The sequence below is a fragment of the Hemitrygon akajei genome, chromosome 7 (assembly GCF_048418815.1).
Source record: "Hemitrygon akajei chromosome 7, sHemAka1.3, whole genome shotgun sequence".
NCBI classification, from domain to species: Eukaryota; Metazoa; Chordata; class Chondrichthyes; order Myliobatiformes; family Dasyatidae; genus Hemitrygon; species Hemitrygon akajei.
The window spans coordinates 94,471,771-94,492,005 of record NC_133130.1 but is presented as its reverse complement, the minus strand read 5'-3'; the positions used below and the strand labels follow the sequence as shown (position 1 = coordinate 94,492,005).

Below are 20,235 nucleotides of genomic sequence, written 5' to 3'. Positions count from 1 at the left end.
CCAGCTCTGAAATGCTCAGGGCTCAATGCAGAGGGGGAATCTGCATCTGATGTGTTGTGATGCTGAGGTAGGGACAAGGACAGAACCTAACACCATCCAAGTGGTGGCTCAGTCCAATACCAAGTTTGCAGACAGCAAAACAGAATGTCCCAAAGCTAACATTTCAAAGTTCAAAATATGTATACGTTATACAACCTTGAGATTTCTCTCCGTACCCGAAACCCAAAAGAACCCATAAAAAAAACCAAACACCCAATGTGCAGAGAGAGCGAAGAAAGAGCAAATCATGCAAACAATAAAAAATAAGCAAACAGCACCTAGACCGATAGTGAGTCCTCAGACATGAAGCCTGGAGGAGCCAGAGCCTCAGCCTCAGTTCACCACATAGCAGAGTAATGGAGCAGCAAACAGAACTGGCCTGACCCTCGCCTCTGGTCCTGTCACCTTGCCTTTTCAATCCATCTGGCCCAGCGTTTAAATCATCCAAACATCGTCATTCCTCACTCTGGGACGCGGGTCCTGAAGCATCGATACGCACTGGGCCTGTACCCGTCCTTTCCAAACCAGCCTGGAACTTAGATTGATCAAACCTCGCTCTCTGTTTAAGTGGACGAGAACCGAATCTTCTCCGCTCCAACTTTGCTCAGCTCCACACACCCTGACTCCGCCTCAAATGTTACTCGACCTCGCTCCAACTATTTCTCCTTGAACATGCCTCAACCTTGCTCCAACCTTGACCCTCAACTTAGCCTTGCCTTTACTCGCCCCTTCATTGTTTGTGGTGATTGTTTAGCTTAATTTTTTTTTACAGAATAAGTATTATTGATTAAGTATTTATTTAAATTTCTTGCTTTGGGAACCATGAGTAAGTTGTCGCTCACCCTCAGTAGCACCATCTTAAACCAGAAGCTGGGTGTTTCATTGCAGCTTACCAGAATAACCAAAGATGTGAATACAGCAGGAAGAGCTCAGACCTGTTATGTAGTCAGCACAGTGAATACAGTGATCAAAGGCACTTGGAAGTTACTAATATTGCTGAGATGCCACCCTGGGAGAGTGCAAGTGGTATGTGGAGCATCTTTCAGCATCCCACTCCCTCCATTTGCTTTTACTTGGCAGCCACAAACCCACCCAAGACTGCTGCCACTCATAGTGAGAAGGTGCAGTTGTAACTAAACTCATCAACACACAGTTTCCTTGGACACTGGGGAAAATTGAACAGTCATACATGCCTTCAAGGACTCTAGCTGAAGGGTCTCAACTCAAAATGTCAACTGTCCATTTTCCTCCATAGATGCCACCTGATCTGCTGAGTTCCTCCAGTGTTTTGTGTGTTTCTGATGTTCAACGAGTTGGCCACCTGTTCTTGTAGATGACTCACTATTGTTCCATGGTAAATTTGTGAGACTTGGCTGCATTAATTCAGAGGAGAAAAATAAAACCTTGAGTTTGCTGGGTGCTTTATGTCAATTGCTCTTTATGAGAATTGAGCATCCGTACCAATTATCAGTTGGGTTTCATTCCAGATGTAGCAACACATTTCATCTCCTCTCCTCTCACTTCTCTGATCCAATTATCACCCAGGAAAGAGCTTCTCTCACACATACGCTGTGTCTCCATGAAACAGCAAGTAGAAGCAGATATTGCTGGGAACACATGATGACAATCTGCATTTATATAGCACCCAGGAATGGTAACTGACACACGTCTGCACTGAGCCACATAAGAAAGGAACAGCATTGATGATCAAAAGCCAAACACTTGGTGGAAGAGGCCTTAAGGAGTCTGTTGGAGTAAGGTGGAGAGTTAAATAGAAAGGTTAGAGATAACTAAAGTTGAACAAAGGAGTTAAAGTACAATTTATAATTTTAAAAATTAGAAAATTCATCGCATACAACATGAAAGGACATAACTGGCCATGACTAGGGATGCTAAAGGAACTTTTCCCTAAAATGTTCTAAGTTTATTGACTTTATCAGTAGCAAAGCCAAATAAACAATGTACCTGCTAACTCAGTCACAGAGTGGGGCCTGATAATGTGCTGGAGCAAACTTCAAGCACTACCATATCTTGTTCCAGAAACAAATTTGCACGTCTTTAAGATCTGCAATGCATGTTGCTTGCCCACAGAAGCCTCACTATCCTGCTTCTTAACTATGAATGGTTATTATAACGATTATTGATTCTATGAATTCTACTTAGGTGCCAAGTTGGCATATTACTTACTTTGTCAGAAGCTTAAGGGCTCAAGTCCCATCCCAAAAACCCAAGTAATTCACTGATGCTTGTGTATTATTTGATTGATCCTACAATATCAGTGAATTGAATTGACTTTATTTCTTCATCCTTTACATACATGAGGAGTAAAAGTGTTGCCATGCTTCACCATTACCACTCCTGTATGATCGTTTTAAGAGCTCTTATGGCATTTAAAAAGTAAGTGTCTGGGAGGTCTTGCAGTTTTCATGAGGGGATCTCATTGAAACATCTCAAATGTTGAAAGGTCTAAAGAGGATGGATGTTTCCTATAGTAGGGGAGTCTAGGAGAGACAGAGGGCACTGCCTCAAAATAGAGGGATGACCATTTATAACAAATATAAGGAAGAGTTTCTTTCACCAGACGGTGCTGAATCTGTGGAATTCGTTGCCACCAACAGCTGTGGAAGCCAGGTCATTGGGTGTATTCAAGGTGGAGGTTGATAGGTTCTTGATTAGTCAGGGCATGAAAGGTTATGGGAAGAAGGCAGGGGAATGGGGTTGAGAGGGAAATGGATCAGCCATGATGAAATGATGGAGCAGATGCGATGAGCTGAATGGCCTAATTTTGCTTTTGTCTTCCGGTCTGATGGAATAGTAGATTGAAGCTGGTGAAGGCACCATCCTTTGTAATGTAGCAATGGTAAATGAGGATGCCCAGAGGTCATGGAACACAAAATTCTTGAAAGGTTGCAGAGCTGGAGGAGGGCAGAGAGAACAGAGGAAATGGCAATGGAGGGAGTTGAGCACATTTGAAAATGAAGCAGTACCTAACTACAGGCCAAGGTAGGCCTCCGGACAGAGGTATGATGCATAAGTGAGATTCAGGATGAGTAGAAGTTAAGGGATATGGACAAAGACTACCCAGAAGGACAATGAACTAATTGAGTCAGGGTCTCACAAAGGCATAGATGAGAAATAAAACAGTCATTGGACTGGGTTTACAGCCAGTGTGAGCAAGGTAGGGGCAGGTAGTCGGCAACTGCAGACAAATTTGATTCGGTGCAAAGGATCTGCTCCCTGTAGCTGAGCTGCTGACTAAATCTTTTCCTGTTTTGTTTCTTTTCCCTTAGTGTAGCTTGTTCAAGGCTCGGTATATCTTAAGTACGGTAATACAAAATTGTGCTATGAAATCACTTAAATCCCATCTACACCTATTCATCGACTAAAATGCAATCTAAGTTGAATTGAGATTCTCTCCAATACGAGTGCGTGCAATGCGAGTTAAGTACAAGATTACTTTTAAGTATTGAATGTAGATACATCAGACACTGCAATTTAGTTGAAAGTTACATCCTTCTGTGAAGGCTGTTCTGTTTATAATTCAACCTCTGATCACCTTAGTGTATAACACAAACTCAGATAATACCAGCATCAATTTTGGGATGTTGCCTCTTGAGCAAGTAGGAAAAATCGAGAATGGATTTCCATAAGTAGAGTGGTGACTAACTGCAGGCAGTAGAGGTCTTGGCTATATTGTGGAGCCTGAGAAATACAAGGAGGTATGTGCCCTATACATAGAAGGTGGGACAATGTTCTTAAGTTGAAATAATATTTAGGGATGACACAGAACAATGGAATATGGTGACACACGAGAAGAGGAAGGTGACAGCGTTGCTGGCTATAGGATCAGTGACAGTATCATCTTCCAGTAAGTTGGCAGCAGCACAGGCTATGAACTAGGTATCATGACAACTTGAAGGAACTTTTTAATCCAATACTATCAGAGATTTTTCAAGAGCTACAATTTAGGCACATGCAAGGATCAAGGGAAATGGGTGGTGATACATGGTTGGGTTGTAAAATAAAAATATGCAATTTCCAGACGTTTTGGGTCAGGCAGTATGAGAATGCCTGTTGGTTGGACTCACTGTTGAGAGAATTTGGGTGACGCTATTTAACGTGACTAGCCTCCCTTTAGAGGGGAGCAGTAGGATGGTCACCGGTACGGAAATGGTTTAAGGATGTGAGGTGGTTTCACTCAGGGTGCCATTCGGAAGTGTGAGCATTGAACAAACAAAAGAGTCTGGTAACGAAGGCAGTTTCCTTAGTGCAAAATCCTTGGGTCACAACATCCTGAAAGGCTGTAACAGTTAGAACGATCACCAGAGGAAGTGGCTACAGATGGGTCCTCCACTGCCAGGGTGTTGAAAATGCATCATGGAGCACCAAGAATTGACAGTATACTCACTGACTGGGACACTGGTGGTTCCAGGGTCACAATCCCCAAGGCAAGTAAGACTATATGATTATGTGGGGACTATAACATAACACACAACTGGGCACTGGTACTCCACTGTGGCTTTGGTTGTGAGCTGTGGGAGAGAGTGCCGTGCGATGTGGAAGGGTGAGTGACGGGACACGTTTGCTGGAGCAGCATCTAAGGCCAGTGATCCAGTTGATGGAACATGGGCTGACTGCTAATCACTTGTGATAGGTTGTTGAACTGCCAGTAAGACTGAATCCATCTCCTTTGTCCCCACATTTTCAAGGCTTGTCTCCTTACATTGATCTGCAAAACCACTTACTCCTATTGCATTCCCAGCTAGTGTTAGAGAGTTTCATGCACCTACCAAGTCCGGCAAGGACTCAAGAAATCCATTGTGTTCCCATAGCATCAGTTTTCCAGATCATCTTCAGTGGTGTCATGACAATCTTTTCCTCAGCGTCGGCAAAACAAAAGAGCTGGCTGTTAACTTGAGGAAGGGAGCAATGCACTTGCCCTTGTTTACATCAACAGTACTGAGGTTCAGAGGGTTAGATTTTTAAGTTCCTGGGAGTGATCATCGCCAGTAGCCTGTCTTGGTCCAACTATATAGACATCATGACCAAGGAAACTCACCAACACCTCTACTTCCTCATAAGCCTAAAGAAATTTAACAGATTTCCATCGAATGTCACCAATTATTATCGATGTACCTGTCACAAGGGGACATGAGACTGGACCCAAATGCAGGACGCAGGCACTGAAGTACCAGGGGCAGGACAGGAACAATTAAAGGATAGAACAAGATGGGGAGACCGTGGTGTGCGTGAGGGACGTGGCATTCAAGGTGATCCTGGGGTTAAGAGATAGTTCAGGCAAGGCAAGATCCTGGAGTTCATGGCAAGGCCGGATCTTGGAGCTCATGGCAAGGCCGGATCCTGGAGTTCATGGCAAGGCCGGATCCTGGAGTTCTTGGCAAGGCCGGATCTTGGAGCTCAGGGCAAGGCCGGATCTTGGAGCTCAGGGCAAGGCCGGATCCTGGAGTTCATGGCAAGGCCGGATCTTGGAGCTCAGGGCAAGGCCGGATCTTGGAGCTCATGGCAAGGCCGGATCTTGGAGCTCAGGGCAAGGCTGGATCTTGGAGCTCATGGCAAGGCCGGATCTTGGAGCTCATGGCAAGGCCGGATTCTGGAGTTCATGGCAAGGCTGGATCCTGGAGTTCAGGGCAAGGCCGGATCTTGGAGCTCAGGGCAAGGCTGGATCCTGGAGTTCATGGCAAGGCCGGATCTTGGAACTCAGGGCAAGGCCGGATCCTGGAGTTCAGGGCAAGGCCGGATCCTGGAGTTCAGGGCAAGGCCGGATCTTGGAGCTCAGGGCAAGGCAAGATCCTGGAGTTCATGGCAAGGCCGGATCTTGGAGCTCAGGGCAAGGCAAGATCCTGGAGTTCATGGCAAGGCCGGATCCTGGAGTTCATGGCAAGGCCGGATCTTGGAGCTCAGGGCAAGGCCGGATCCTGGAGCTCAGGGCAAGGCCGGATCCCGGAGTTCATGGCAAGGCCGGATCTTGGAGCTCAGGGCAAGGCCGGATCTTGGAGCTCAGGGCAAGGCCGGATCTTGGAGCTCAGGACAAGGCCGGATCTTGGAGCTCAGGGCAAGGCCGGATCTTGGAGCTCAGGGCAAGGCCGGATCCCGGAGTTCATGGCAAGGCCGGATCTTGGAGCTCAGGGCAAGGCCGGATCTTGGAGCTCAGGGCAAGGCCGGATCTTGGAGCTCAGGGCAAGGCAGGATCCTGGAGCTCAGGGCAAGGCCGGATCCTGGAGTTCATGGCAAGGCCGGATCTTGGAACTCAGGGCAAGGCCGGATCCTGGAGTTCAGGGCAAGGCCGGATCTTGGAGCTCAGGGCAAGGCAAGATCCTGGAGTTCATGGTAAGGCCGGATCCTGGAGTTCATGGCAAGGCCGGATCCTGGAGCTCAGGGCAAGGCCGGATCCTGGAGTTCTTGGCAAGGCCGGATCTTGGAGCTCAGGGCAAGGCAGGATCCTGGAGCTCAGGGCAAGGCAGGATCCTGGAGTTCATGGCAAGGCCGGATCTTGGAGCTCATGGCAAGGCCGGATCTTGGAGCTCAGGGCAAGGCCGGATCTTGGAGCTCAGGGCAAGGCCGGATCCTGGAGTTCATGGCAAGGCCGGATCTTGGAGCTCAGGGCAAGGCCGGATCTTGGAGCTCAGGGCAAGGCTGGATCCTGGAGCTCAGGGCAAGGCTGGATCCTGGAGTTCATGGCAAGGCTGGATCCTGGAGTTCATGGCAAGGCTGGATCCTGGAGTTCATGGCAAGGCTGGATCCCGGAGTTCATGGCAAGGCCGGATCTTGGAGCTCAGGGCAAGGCCGGATCTTGGAGCTCAGGGCAAGGCAGGATCCCGGAGTTCATGGCAAGGCCGGATCTTGGAGCTCATGGCAAGGCCGGATCTTGGAGCTCAGGGCAAGGCCGGATCTTGGAGCTCAGGGCAAGGCAGGATCCTGGAGCTCAGGGCAAGGCAGGATCCTGGAGCTCAGGGCAAGGCAGGATCTTGGAGATCAGGGCAAGGCCGGATCTTGGCTAGGCTAGAGGATGGGTCTATGGGACAAGGAATGCTGGGAGGATAGCCCTCTGGGCGGACCGCATAACTCCTGGGCAGGGCCCAGCCTCCCAGGCAGGAACACAGGGGCCTGGGCAGGTCGCGGGGCACAACCCGTCGGAAGCGAGGGGTAGGAAAGGGCAGAGTCCCCCGCCAGGCAATGGCAGTCCGGCCGGGCTTACCCGACGGAGGCAAGGGATAGGAAGGGAGCTCGGCCCAGGGTGACTCCGAGACTGACTCACAGAACAAGTTGATTAACGGTGGATACTCCAAGCCTGGGTGAACAGGACGAACAGAACGAAACCGGGCAAACAGCGCAAGCAGGGCAAACATGATGAACAGGTCGGAACAGGGTAAATAGGGCGACCAGCACAAGCAGGGCAACCAGGTCGAAATGGGATAGACAGGCGAACAGCGCGAACAAGGTGAACCGGACGGAACAGCAGGACCAGCACATACAAGACAAACAGGACAACCCCCCAACCAGACTCCGTCCCAGAGCCCCTTATAGGCATCAGGTGCACCTCCTTAAGCCAAGATGATCCTATTTGGGCTTAAGGGTGAAAGGAGGGACGGCTACAAGACCCGGAGTCCAGAGTCTGCGGACCGGATCAAGACCCGGAATGCGGGCTCTGGACCGGACCATAACAGCACCACTGGAAGTATCTTATTAGATGCATAATGGATTGGTATGGCTACTGCTCTGCACATGACCAGAAGAAATGCAGAGAGATATGGACACAGCGCAGCACGTCATAAAAACTAGCCTCCCATCCTCTTCGTGTATACTCCTTGCTGCTTCAGGAAAGAAGACACTATAACCAAAGACACCAGCCGGCCCAACATTCTCTCTTCTCCCCTTTCCCATCAAGCAGAAGAGACCAAAGCCTGAAAGCATATACCACCAGGCTCAAGGACGGTTTCTACCCCACTGTTATAAGACTATTGAATAATTCCCTAGTATGTTAAAATGGACTCCTGAGCTCAAAATCTACCTCACTATGACCTTGAACTTCAGTGTTTACCTCCACTGTACTTTGTCTGTAGCTGGTACACTTTATTCTGCATTTTTTTAATCTTGTATTATCTCAACGATTTGATTTGTATGAACAATATACAAGGCAAGCTTTTCACTGTACCACAGTACATTGATGGTTCCACTTAATACCAGAGAATGTATACAATACACAATCTGACACTCTCACTCTCCACAGATATCCTCGAAACAGGAGAACCCCAAAGAATGAATGACAGAAACAAACATAAGAACCCCAAAGTCCCCTGCCCCCTTCCCAGGCACAAGCCACATCAACCCTCTCCCACAGCGCTCCCGCCACCCACCATGCAAACAACAGCGAAGTCCGAACATCAAAATCTAATTGTTCATTCCAACAATTCCACATGAAAGGGGAGCTTTAAGGACGCTTGAAAAGTAAAATGCTGGGCTTGGGAAAAATACATGTAGAAGTAGTCGGATAGCAGTTACAAGGTAAGACAGGATAATTGGTCTCCTGAGCTGAGAAAAAAATATTAAATTATCTAACTGAAGAACAAGTGCAGTAAAACTCAACTAATCTGGTATCTAATTGTTTAGAAATACTGATATTCCGGGTATATAGTCACTCATTTGATGGGATTTGTGAACTGAGTGCAAATGGAGTTTATGGCTGGATCCAGAAGGTCTAAATCAGGGGTGTCAAACTCATTTTAGGTCACGGGCCGGATTGAGCAAAATGCAGCTTCATGCGGGCCGGATCAGTCAGACGCGTGCGAACGCAGCTTTCGTTGCCTCCATTTTTTCAGCCTGTTCTCATGTGTCTCAGTCTCTGCTATAACTACAAAGAGTTTCACTTTACAAATTCTGTTTCTTATGAAGAAGACTGCCGAGCAAGACTGCCGAATAAACACTAAAAACCCTGAAAACCTGGTACCTGAATAAACTCAGCATTAGCCATACCATACGCCATAGGCGCTTCGATTACTGGGGCCAGCTTTAATAGTAATTAGATATTATCTCGCGGGCCAAAGATAATTCCACCGCGGGCCGGATTTGGCCCGCGGGCCTTGAGTTTGACATATATGGTCTAAATCAATCCACGGACCCCTCGGTTAATGGTAAGGCTCCATGGCATAGAAAGGTTGGGAACCCTTGGTCTAGACTGTGGGCCAGATGTAAAGAGCTGGGCTTCGGGCCAGGAAGATAGGTAGGCTTGTAGCTGAAACTGGAATCTGGAGTGTTTGTATATTCCCTGTTCCCTTTAAAACCCATTGGATTCACAGGGAAATTTATTACACTGAAAAAGTGAAATTAAGGTATTGTATGTTTGGATATTTATGGGAGAACCATCCAATCATCTGGAAAAACAGCTAATCCAATACCATCCAAAGGTATTGGAATCTTAGGGCACATTTTGCAAACCCAATGGGACGTCTTCCTCAAGGAGAGGGTGAGCCAGAGACTTGGTGATAAAATGCCAGTCTGCATAACTTCAGGATCTGCACTCCGGTTGGGTGAAGTTCTTCCCCACTATGGGATCACTACTGAAATCCCAACTACAGAGTGCCGGTCCCAGTTAAACTTCTTCTTTGTAATGCCAGGTATGATATTATGAACCTCCAAATGACAGAGCATGGTGCTTACGACTACGTGAACATAGGGACTTGGCACGAAGGGTTGCTGGACATAGATGACAACAAGCTGCAGATGAACATGTCAAAGATGGTGCGTTCTGTCTGCAGTGAACCATGCACCAAAGGACAGATTAAGGTGAGTGCTGGGCCTTATGAAGGTCAGCCAACTAGCTGGGATAAGCTACTGTGTTTGGCTTCACTTCCGCTTAACGGGAACCCTGAGTAAACAAGTCCTCTTATGCTGATGATGGCCACCCAAAATGTGCAACTCTTTTTTTTCCTCTCTCTCTCTACACGTCCTGCCGGGTGATTCCCAGTGTTTACTACATCCTTCTCAAGGCACACTCTTTTTGTTTCCCCCATTTGGGCAGGTTATTCGGAAGGGAGAGGTGAGCTGCTGCTGGATATGCACCACGTGTAAGGAGAACGAGTATATGCTGGATGAGTTCACATGCAAAGCCTGTGAACTGGGCTGGTGGCCAAACACTGAACTCACAGGTAACTAGCCTGAAATATCCTTGTAATAGACATCCCAAGGCGCTGGGGAAGGTATCACATCACTATTTTAATGTAGAAAGGAGCCGGGGTCATTGTTTACTCCACAAGCCAACAGAAGCTTCAAAAAAAAAGAAAATTATAACCCAGTTTCAACGCCAATAGAAGTAGTATATATTTGAATAGGGTTGGCGAATTAAGATTTTCTTACCTTTCATAGAATTACAAAGCATCACAGCACAGAAGCAGACCCTTTGGCCTAACTTTCTGTGCTAACCTAGTTGCCTAACTGAGCCAGGTCCATTTGGCCTACATCCCTCTAAACTTTTCCTAATCTTATACCAGTTCAAATGTCTTTTAAAGGTCAAAATCGTACCTGCCTCTACCACTCCCTGTGGCAGAATGTTCCATATGCACACTATACTTGATGAGTAAAAACTGCCCCTCATTTCTATTTTTAAATCTTTCCCTTCTTACTTAAGCCTATGCCCTTCATTTTTGGACTCTCCTCCCCCCCCCCCCCCCCGCCCACACCCTAGGAATAAACTGCAGCTATTCACCTTGTCTACACCGCTCATGACCTCTATAAGGTCACCCCTCTGCTTCCTGGGCACCAGAGAAACCATCCTAGCCTATCCAGACACAACAGGCTGCATAGTGAATCTGCTGGAGGAGCTCAGCGAGTCGAGCAGCATCTGGTGGGGGAAAAGATCTTCAAAGTTTCGGGTCAAAACTCAAGTCTTGTACAACTCCTTACCGACCCCACACATGACACTTGAGTTCCTCCAGCAGAATGTTTGTTGCCCTAGCCTATCCAGTCTATCCCTGTCACAGTAACGTACTTTTTCTGCACCCTTTCAAGTTGAATGACATCATTCCTATACCTAGCCCACCACCTAGTCATCCATAGCCAGGGTCTTGGTATCTGACACTTATGCACCAAGTATCCTGTTATTGATTGCAAGTGCATGGTTAGAGAGTGGTTGTTGGTGTCATACCCCAGACACCCTCAGGGACTGCATATTCTTATCTTCTAAGTTTCGTTGGCTTTTCCATCCTTTAAACATTTTCTCAGTGATCCAACAATGAAAGGAGTTGAGCCTTAGGTATCATCCACGACTGAAAGTGTGCAGAAAACATTGCATTTATATAGTACAAAAATTCCTCACAGGATTATTGCATCTAAATGTGGAAGTAAGCGATTTAAAGAGATGATCAAATGTTTAATGTTATTTTAAGCTCTAATTTATTCCTGTCCAACAGATTGCCAGAGGATTATTGTGAAGCACCTGAGATGGAGCGACGTGGAGTCTGCTGTTGCCGTGGTCTTCTCTTGTCTTGGGATCCTCGCCACCATGTTCGTCACCCTCATTTTCGTGCTGTACAGGGACACACCCGTGGTGAAGTCCTCCAGCCGGGAGCTCTGCTACATCATCCTGGCCGGCATCTTCCTGGGCTACATCTGCCCGTTCACCTTGTTGGCCAAGCCGACGCTGACCTCCTGCTACTTCCAGAGAGTCCTGGTGGGGCTCTCGGCCGCCATGTGCTACTCCGCCTTGGTGACCAAAACCAACCGTATCGCCAGGATCCTGGCCGGGAGCAAGAAGAAGATCTGCACCCGGAAGCCCAGGTTCATGAGCGCCTGGGCTCAGTTGGTGATTGCGTCCATATTGATCAGTGTTCAGCTGACCATTGTGATCACTCTGCTGATTCTGGAGCCTCCTACCCCTGTACTTTCCTACCCAAGTATCAATGAAGTCTTCCTAATATGCAACACCAGTAACCTAGGTGTGGTGGCTCCCCTAGGTTACAATGGGCTCCTCATTATGAGCTGCACCTACTATGCCTTCAAGACGAGGAACGTCCCCGCCAACTTCAACGAGGCCAAGTACATAGCCTTCACCATGTACACGACCTGCATCATATGGCTGGCTTTCGTCCCGATCTACTTTGGCAGTAACTACAAGATCATCACCACCAGCTTCTCGGTCAGTCTGAGCGTGACCGTGGCCCTCGGCTGCATGTTCACCCCCAAGATCTACATCATCATCGCCAAGCCCGAGCGCAATGTCCGCAGCGCGTTCACCACCTCAGACGTGGTGCGCATGCACGTGGGCGACGGGAAGGCAGCCTGCAGGTCCAACAGCCTGCTCGACATGTTTAAGAGGAAGAAAACCAGCAACAGCAACACAAGGTAAGGAGTTCCAGTTGTGGACCGCTCTGTGGAGTTGTGGGCCCCATTTTCCTAACACGTAACCATCCCTGGTGCTCAGTTAATGGTCTAACCTTCACCTGCACACTTCTGCAATGGAGTCTTGTGAGATAGGGCAGTGATGCAAAAGACAAGGTACAGAGAATTGTAGATCTATCATCGCAATGTGAGCAACAGGCACTCAAGTCAATTCAGTGATCTTCAGCGAAAGGAACTTAGCTGGCCCACAAAACACAGCAAGCCTTGCCCACACACAAAAAAAAACCCCTTCAAAATAAAAAAAATTATACCCTCTTGTAGCTGTGGAGTCCACTTGGTATAGTGTTAACAGGAGAGCAACATACTGTTCATGGAGCTGTCTGGCAGTTTACGAAATACTGGTCCCACCATCCCTGAGGTAGGCATTGCTCAGATGCCCACGGCCATGGCTCTAGGATACAGTGACAACCTGTAACTTGTCTGGTTAAAGATCGCTATGTTGACCTTTTCCTGGGGCAAAGCACAAGCCAATGTGCTCCACTCTTTATCCTGATGATGGTATTAAATTCATCACCCCTGCTCAACGGGCAGGAAGCTCTTCCTGGTCTTCTGGTAGGTGGCCATAATCTAAAAGGAGAACCTCTCCTTTAAGCCTGCTGTACTGGTGTGGAAATAATCCCAGCACCTTAAATTACCCTCTCCATCAGAAGTGTTACCAGGAAACCACATGCATGTTTTCCATGTGAAGTGCTGTGCATGGTACTTTGTAAACGTTTGCAGTGGGTCAGACCATGTACCAGGAACAAGCAACAGAAGTATTCAGCTATACCATATTGCGATTCTGTACCAAAACATATCATCACTTTGCTTGTATTTATTAGTTCACGAAATGTTGATGTCACTGGCAGAGCCTGTAATTATTTACCATCACTAATTGCTCCTGAGCTGAGGCAGTTAACAATTAATTACATTCCTGAGTGTAGTGTCTTCAGCTGAAAGGTGTTCTTCTCTGGAGGAAACTGGTGAATCAGATGTGGTTTTCTTTTACGACAAACCCGCACTCTTTTGGTTTACTGCTACTGGGTGGCTTATAGTGGCTAAAATTCTACCATTTTAGTATTACTTGAATTTAAAATCTAGTCAAGAGGAAGAAGAAAGCATATTTAGGGTTTAGGAAGTAAGGGTCAGACAAGGCTTTTTGAGTGGTACAGGGTAACCAGGAAGGAGTTTAAGAATGGACTTAAGAGCAGCAGAAAGGGTCATGAGGAGGCCTTGTCGAGTAGGGATTAAGGAAAAGCCCAAGGCGTGCTACATGTACATGAAGAGCAGGAGAATGTCCAGGGTGAGGACAGGACCAATCAGGTATGAAAGAGGAAACATGGGCTTGGCCCAGAGGTGGTAGTGGAAATCTGTAATAAATACTCTGCTTCAGTGTTCACCTGAGAGAGGGACCTTGACAAATGTGAGGACAGCATAGAAAAGGCTGATATGCTGGAACATGTCGATGTTAAGAAAGTGGATGTGCTGGAACTCCTGAAAAGCATTAAGATAAATGATTTCCGGGACCAGATGGGATATACACCAGGTAACTATGGGAAGTGAGGGACAAGATCGTTGTGCCTTTCGCAATGATCTTTGCATCCTCATTGGTCACAGGAATGGTATGAGAAGCTTGGAGGGTGGTAAATGTTACTCATTTTTTTCAAGAAAGGTACTAGAGATAAAGTTAGGAATTATAGACCAGTGAGTCTTACGTCAGTGGTGGGCAAACAGCTGGAGAGGATTCTTAGAGAGAGGATTTATAAACATTTGGAGAAGAATAGACTGCGTAGGGATAGTCTGCATGGCCTTTGCATGAGTAAGTCATGCTTTAAGAACTTGATTGAATTCTTTGAGGAAATGACAAAACAGTCGATTAATGTATAGTAGTGAATGTGATGTATATGGATTTTAGTAAGGTGTTCAACAGAGTTTCCTGTGTAGGCTCATTCAGAAAGTCAGGAGGGAAATTTGGCTGGACATTTGCAAAATTGGCTTGTCCACATAAGGCAAAGGATGGTAGAATATGGAACAGGTTCTGCTGGAGGCTGGTAACCGATAGTATTCCACAAGGAACTGTTCTGGGACCCTGATATTTGTGAATGTTATAAGCTGATTTGGATGAGGAAGGGAAAGGGAGGGTTGGTAAGTTTGAAGATGACACAAAGGTTAGTGGTGTTGTGGGTAGAGTAGAAGATTGTCGTAGTTTACAATAGGACTTTGATAGGATGCTGAACTGGGCTAACAAGTGTCAGGTGGAATTCAGTGTGGAAAAGCATTGTTCAAAGTTCAAAGTAAATTTATTAACCAAGTACATATATGCCACCATATACAACCCTGAGATTTATTTTCTGGCAGGAATATACAGTAAACCCAAGAAACAATAGAATCATTAAAAAAAACCACGCCCAACAACCAATGTGCAAAAGACAACAAACTGTGCAAATACGAACAAACAATTAAGTAAATAAATAAGCAAACAAGCAACAAATACTGAGAACATGAGATGAAGAGTCCTTGAAAATTAGTCTATAGGTTGTCACAACAGTTCAGTGATGGGATGAGTGAAGTTATCACCTCTAATTCAAGAGCCTGATGGTGGAATGGTAATAACTGCCAAGTATGAAGTGATAGTTTGGAAAGTTGAACTTGAAGGCATATTACAGGGTTAATAGCAGGATTCTTCGCAGTCTGCAGGAACAGAGGGATATTGGGCTCTACGTCCATAGATCCCTCTAAGTTGCCATGCAAGGTGATTGGGTGGTTAAGAAGGTGTATGGTATGTTGACCTTCATAACTCATGGGATTATGTTCAATCCTATATCACCAATTGGTAAACTGCAGCTCTATAAAACCCTGGTTAGACCACACTTGGAATATTGTGTTCATTTCTGGTCACCTCATGACAGAAAGCAGTCAGGCTTGCATAGATAGATCACCACCCAGTTAACAGGAATCAGCTACCACTCATTCCCAACTCATCACCTGCAGCCTATTTAAAACCAGCTCCAATCCACAATCCTTGTTCACTCATCCAGACGCTCCTAGCCTTGTCATGGTGAGTATCAGATCTCTCTGGCTTTGTGTTCCCTCATGGCTTGTTGTTTTGCAGTTTATTATTAAAGTTATTGCTCCCCGCCAATTCATCTATGCTGCTCTGCAGTTGCCAACAGGATGAGTTTAGCTTCAATTGACCCGGCAGAGTATGCTCCTCTAAAGGAAGCCATCCGTTGACATGAGCTTATGATCTAGAAGCAGCAGGAAAGCACTGACCATCTGCTCACTGTTCTCTTCCAACTGTCCGTCTCGATACAGCAACCCCATGATAGTCAACCACCTCTCTCTGAGTCCCAGATTCCAGTGCCCGGGCACTTCGATGGATCCCCAACCCGATGCAGCGCCTTCCTGTCCCATTGCATCCAACGTTTAAAGCTCCAGCCATCTCTGTATGTTGGGGACCAAGCCAAAATTGCCTTCATGATCTCTGTCTTGACTGGCCAAGCTCTGACCCAGGCAGCTGCTAAATGAGACAATAAAGAAATTTGCAACAAATGAGGAACTTTGCACTGAGATGCGCCAGGTTATCAAACATCCGGTAAGTGGAAGGGGGGCAGTGGATCGGATACTTTGCCCGCACCAAGACTCACACTCAGTGCTGGATAACAGTGGAATTCAGGACCCTCACGGCAGAGTACAGCCAGAACATGGGCGCACTGCTGGCCCATTACCATCACAGCCCCTCAGTCTGCCCATTGCATCAACCCAGTAACTTGCCATCCCCAGCTGCCACTGTCCCTTGGGATCACACCTACCACCCCTGTGTCCTGCCTCAAGCCCGTTGTCCACAGACCACTCAACCCCGCTGAGTACACACCTATGGAAATGAGGACAGGGGAAGATATCCCAGTGCACGTGGTTTGCCAGCTGATGGATTCACATTGTTGTGGATAGTGTGTGCAGTACCTGGTCAACTGGGAAGGGTACGGCCCAGAGGAGAGGGCTTAGCTGCCGTTCAGTTTCATCTTCGATCCATCGTTCATTGAGGAGTTCCACCGGACCCATCCACATCGCCCTGGGCTGCCGGGCGCTGGCCATAGAGGGGTTCCTGTCAGGCTTGAACAGGCAGACACCTCGTAGTCTCCACCCTGTTAACAGGAGTCAGCAGCCACTTGTTTCCAACTCATCACCTGCTGCCTATTTAAACCCAGCTCTCATCCACTGTCCTTGTTCCTTCAGACAAACCTGCCAGCCTCAACCAGTTGCTCTTGGTTTTCTGTTACCTTGTTGTCCTGTGTACCTGTTCGCTCTTGTTTTGTGGCTTATTATTTTACAGTTTGTTATTAAAGTTATTGTTCCCCACTAAAATATCTTTGCTACTCTGCATTTGGCTCAAGCCTACTCTATGTTACCTGACAGAAAGCGAAGTTATCCCCTGTGGTTCAGGAGCCTGATGGCTGAGGGATAATAACTGTTCCTGAACCTGGTGGTGAGCCCTGAGGCTCCGGTACCTTCTTCCCAACGGCAGCAATGAGAAGAGGGCATGACACCAAGTCTTTCAGAAGATCATGAAATCTGTAGTTCATTGTCAATTTAAAAGCACAATGTTTGAAGGGAAATTACATGCTGCAGATTGTAATCAAGGTAACAAACAGGTATATTTAGAAGTATTGGGCATAAAAGTGGCCCGAAGGATCATTGGGGACCCGAGTCACCTCAACCACGAACTGTTTCAGCTGCTACCATCCGGGAAATGGTACCACAGCGTTAAAGCCAGGACCAACAGGTTCCAGGACAGCTTCTTCCACCAAGCCATCAGACTGATTAATTCATGCTGACACAATTGTAGTTTTAATTTATATGGATTGGTCTGTTGTGTATCTTACTGTACATACTATTTATTATAAAATTACTATAATTTGCACATTCAGACGGAGACATAACATAGACATTTTTACTCATGTATATGAAGGATGTAAGAAATAAAGTCAATTCAATTCAATATTGTACATAGCTTGCTGTGGTTCACTGGCACCATCTTGGATAGTTGACATATTATTTTTATAGCTTGAATGAACTTGGGCTATTATTTTTGGAACTAAAGAGAATGAGAGTAACTTGATGGTGGTGTATAAGATAATAGACGAAGTGAATGGTCAGACATTATCTCCCAGGGTGGAAATAAGTAACATGAAGGTCATAATTTTAAAGTGTTTGGAGGAGGGCATGTGGGGTAGGCTCTTTACACAGGTGGTGGCTATAACCTGCTGCCAAGGAGGTGGTAGAGGCAGATACACGAGGGACATTTAAGAGACTCTTAGATAGGGACATGGATGAAAGAAACATGGAGGGACACGGGAGGGAAGGGTTCCATTGATCTTAGAATAGGTTAAAACGTCGGCCTAAAGTCGTAGGCCAAAAGTCCTGTCTGTGCTCTATGACTCCACGAAGTTCAACACTCAGTGGCCACTTTATTAGGTACAGGAAGTTCATGGTCTGCTGTTGCTGTAGCCCATCCACCTCAAGGTTTGATGTGTAGTGTGTTCGGAGATGCTCTTCTGCACACAACTGTTATGATGCATGATTATTTGAGTTACTGTCATCCTCCTGTCAGCTTGACTTCTCATTAACGAGGGCTGTATTGTACTGTTCTGCCATGTTCTACAATCAGTGGCCACTTTATTAGGTTCCTCCTGTACCAAGTAGCCACTGAGTGTATGTTCACGGACTTCTGCTGCTGTAATTTATCCACTTCAAGGTTTGACGTGTTCAGTGCTGCACACCACTGTTGTAAGGTGTACTTATTAGGGTTACCATTGCCTTCCTGTCAGCTTGAACCAGTCTGACCATTCTTCTCTCACCTCTCACTACCAAGGCATTTTTGCTCTCAGAACTGCCACTCACTGGATTTTTCTTTTGTTTCTAGCACCATTCTCTGTAAAATCCAGAGTCTGTTGTTTGCAAAAGTGCCAGCAGGTCATCAGTTTCTGGGGTCTGAAACCACCTCGTATGAGACCAGCAATCATTCCTCAGTCAAAGTCACTTAGATCACATTTCTTCCCCATTCTGATGTTTGTCTTGACCAGCTGTGCATGCTTTTATGCATTGAGTTGCTGCCACGTGATTGGCTGATGAGATGTTCGCATTAACGATCGGGGGTACCTAATAAAGTGGATGTTCAATGCTTAAAACTTCCAATCTTCCATGTGCTGGTCCAGCAATATGCCAGGACATTGCCATATCCTTGACATCAGGTGACGATTCTGGCTATCTATTGCGCCTACATCCTAATCACACTCAAATCTGTCCCATCTCTCCATTTTCCCTAGAGCTGCCACCACTGTCATTTGACACCACTGACCTATTTTCCCCTGCTGACTTAGGGGCTTCTCTCGCCACATGTTGGATCTCTTTTAAATCTTTCTCCACCTTTACACTAACTCTGCTTTCAATTTTTCCCCATCACCCCATTATTAAGGGCTACTTTCAGAAAAGGCACCCAAATCCTCAATATGAACTCAATACAGTGATTCAGCATAATATTCGGGGGAATATTAAGGCAGGGAACCATCATAGTGAACTCAATCAACCCCTGCACCCCTAGCAACACTTGGCCTATCCAAGGATTGACCTCCACAATCTCATACAGGCCCATTGCTAATTGTTCTGTGGGATGTCCTTGATAAAAGAAGTAAAGTTTAAGATTTTTATTTAAAATATAATCATTTTTTTTAAATTGCAGTAAGGTGGTTAAAATTGCTAATGCATTAAAGTTGGATGTTGTATTCACAACAAGCAAAAATTTAGCCCTGTTGCATCAATCAATAATTCTCTTCACACCCATTGTGTTGGGATGTCTCTGGTGTAATTTATCCAGAGCCACACTTCATTCACTCAGTGAGAGAGGAAAGAATCATGGGCACCGGTAATCAAAGACTGTCAAAATCAGAACGGATGCACGGAGTAGAAATCCTGATTCAGCCAAGCAATGAGATAATTATCATATTATTTGCATAATGTTATTGCTTCTTTGTATGTTCATATTTTGTGGAATAAAGTAGCTGTCTGTTTCTTATTGAACCTCATCTTACCAGTTATTTTCTCAATTTATCTTTGGATGGCACAGCATAAGTGTTTGACTCCTAATACAAGGTAGATGATAGTATGATCTAGATAGGTTCAGTTTGGGCAAGCCCATCAACCAAAAAAGTTCAGGGCTTTTTACAGAATAATTAAACCACCATGACCAAGAACATATGTAAGGGAGAGTCTTTAGAGCAGGAGTTCCCAACCTTCTTGTGCCACAGACCCCTACATGAACCAAGGGGTCCATGGACCTCACGTTGGGACCCCTCCTTTAAAGTGAAGCACCAGAGCACTTGCGTACTAAACTCAACTTACCACTGAAATCTTAAAGGCATTTAAATGTCAGATCAATGTAATAACTTAAGTGCAGGGCAAGTTATTGGCACCGAGTGTGGGTCTCACGTACAAATTACTCTAACATCAGGCTGTGCTCCCTCCTTGAGGCCAAAACATATTCAGACCCAACTTCCTTCATTGCACATAAACCCAAGGAGGGACTGCAGTGGAGCAGAATGGCCACTCTTTATGCAGAGTATCAATGGGGCAGAGTTAAGGGAAAGGCGATAGTGTGGAACGTCTCCAAACTCAGAGGCCACACCACCATTCTCTCACATCACACTCCGCTTCTCACTCAACCAATACATGATCATCACTCACAGTATCAGCTGACAGTCTCTACAGGTGTGGCCTTAAGATTTCCCAGCCCTGTAGGACTGGAAAAGC

General features: G+C 46.3%; 1 protein-coding gene across 3 annotated transcripts in view; it reads left to right on the top strand.

Moving 5' to 3' along the window:
• The window catches only part of LOC140730688 (metabotropic glutamate receptor 1-like), a 198,608-nt gene that overhangs the window by 164,273 nt on the left and 14,100 nt on the right, over positions 1-20,235 (top strand). For 2 of the 3 annotated variants that reach the window (XM_073051471.1, XM_073051470.1), the window contains exons 6-8: positions 9,672-9,840; positions 10,076-10,202; positions 11,463-12,393. In XM_073051471.1, coding sequence (XP_072907572.1) covers positions 9,672-9,840; positions 10,076-10,202; positions 11,463-12,393 — 1,227 coding nt within the window. Of the gene's footprint in view, positions 1-9,671; positions 9,841-10,075; positions 10,203-11,462; positions 12,394-15,744; positions 15,935-20,235 lie in introns of those variants that run through there. The other variant, XM_073051472.1, reaches the window with a different exon arrangement.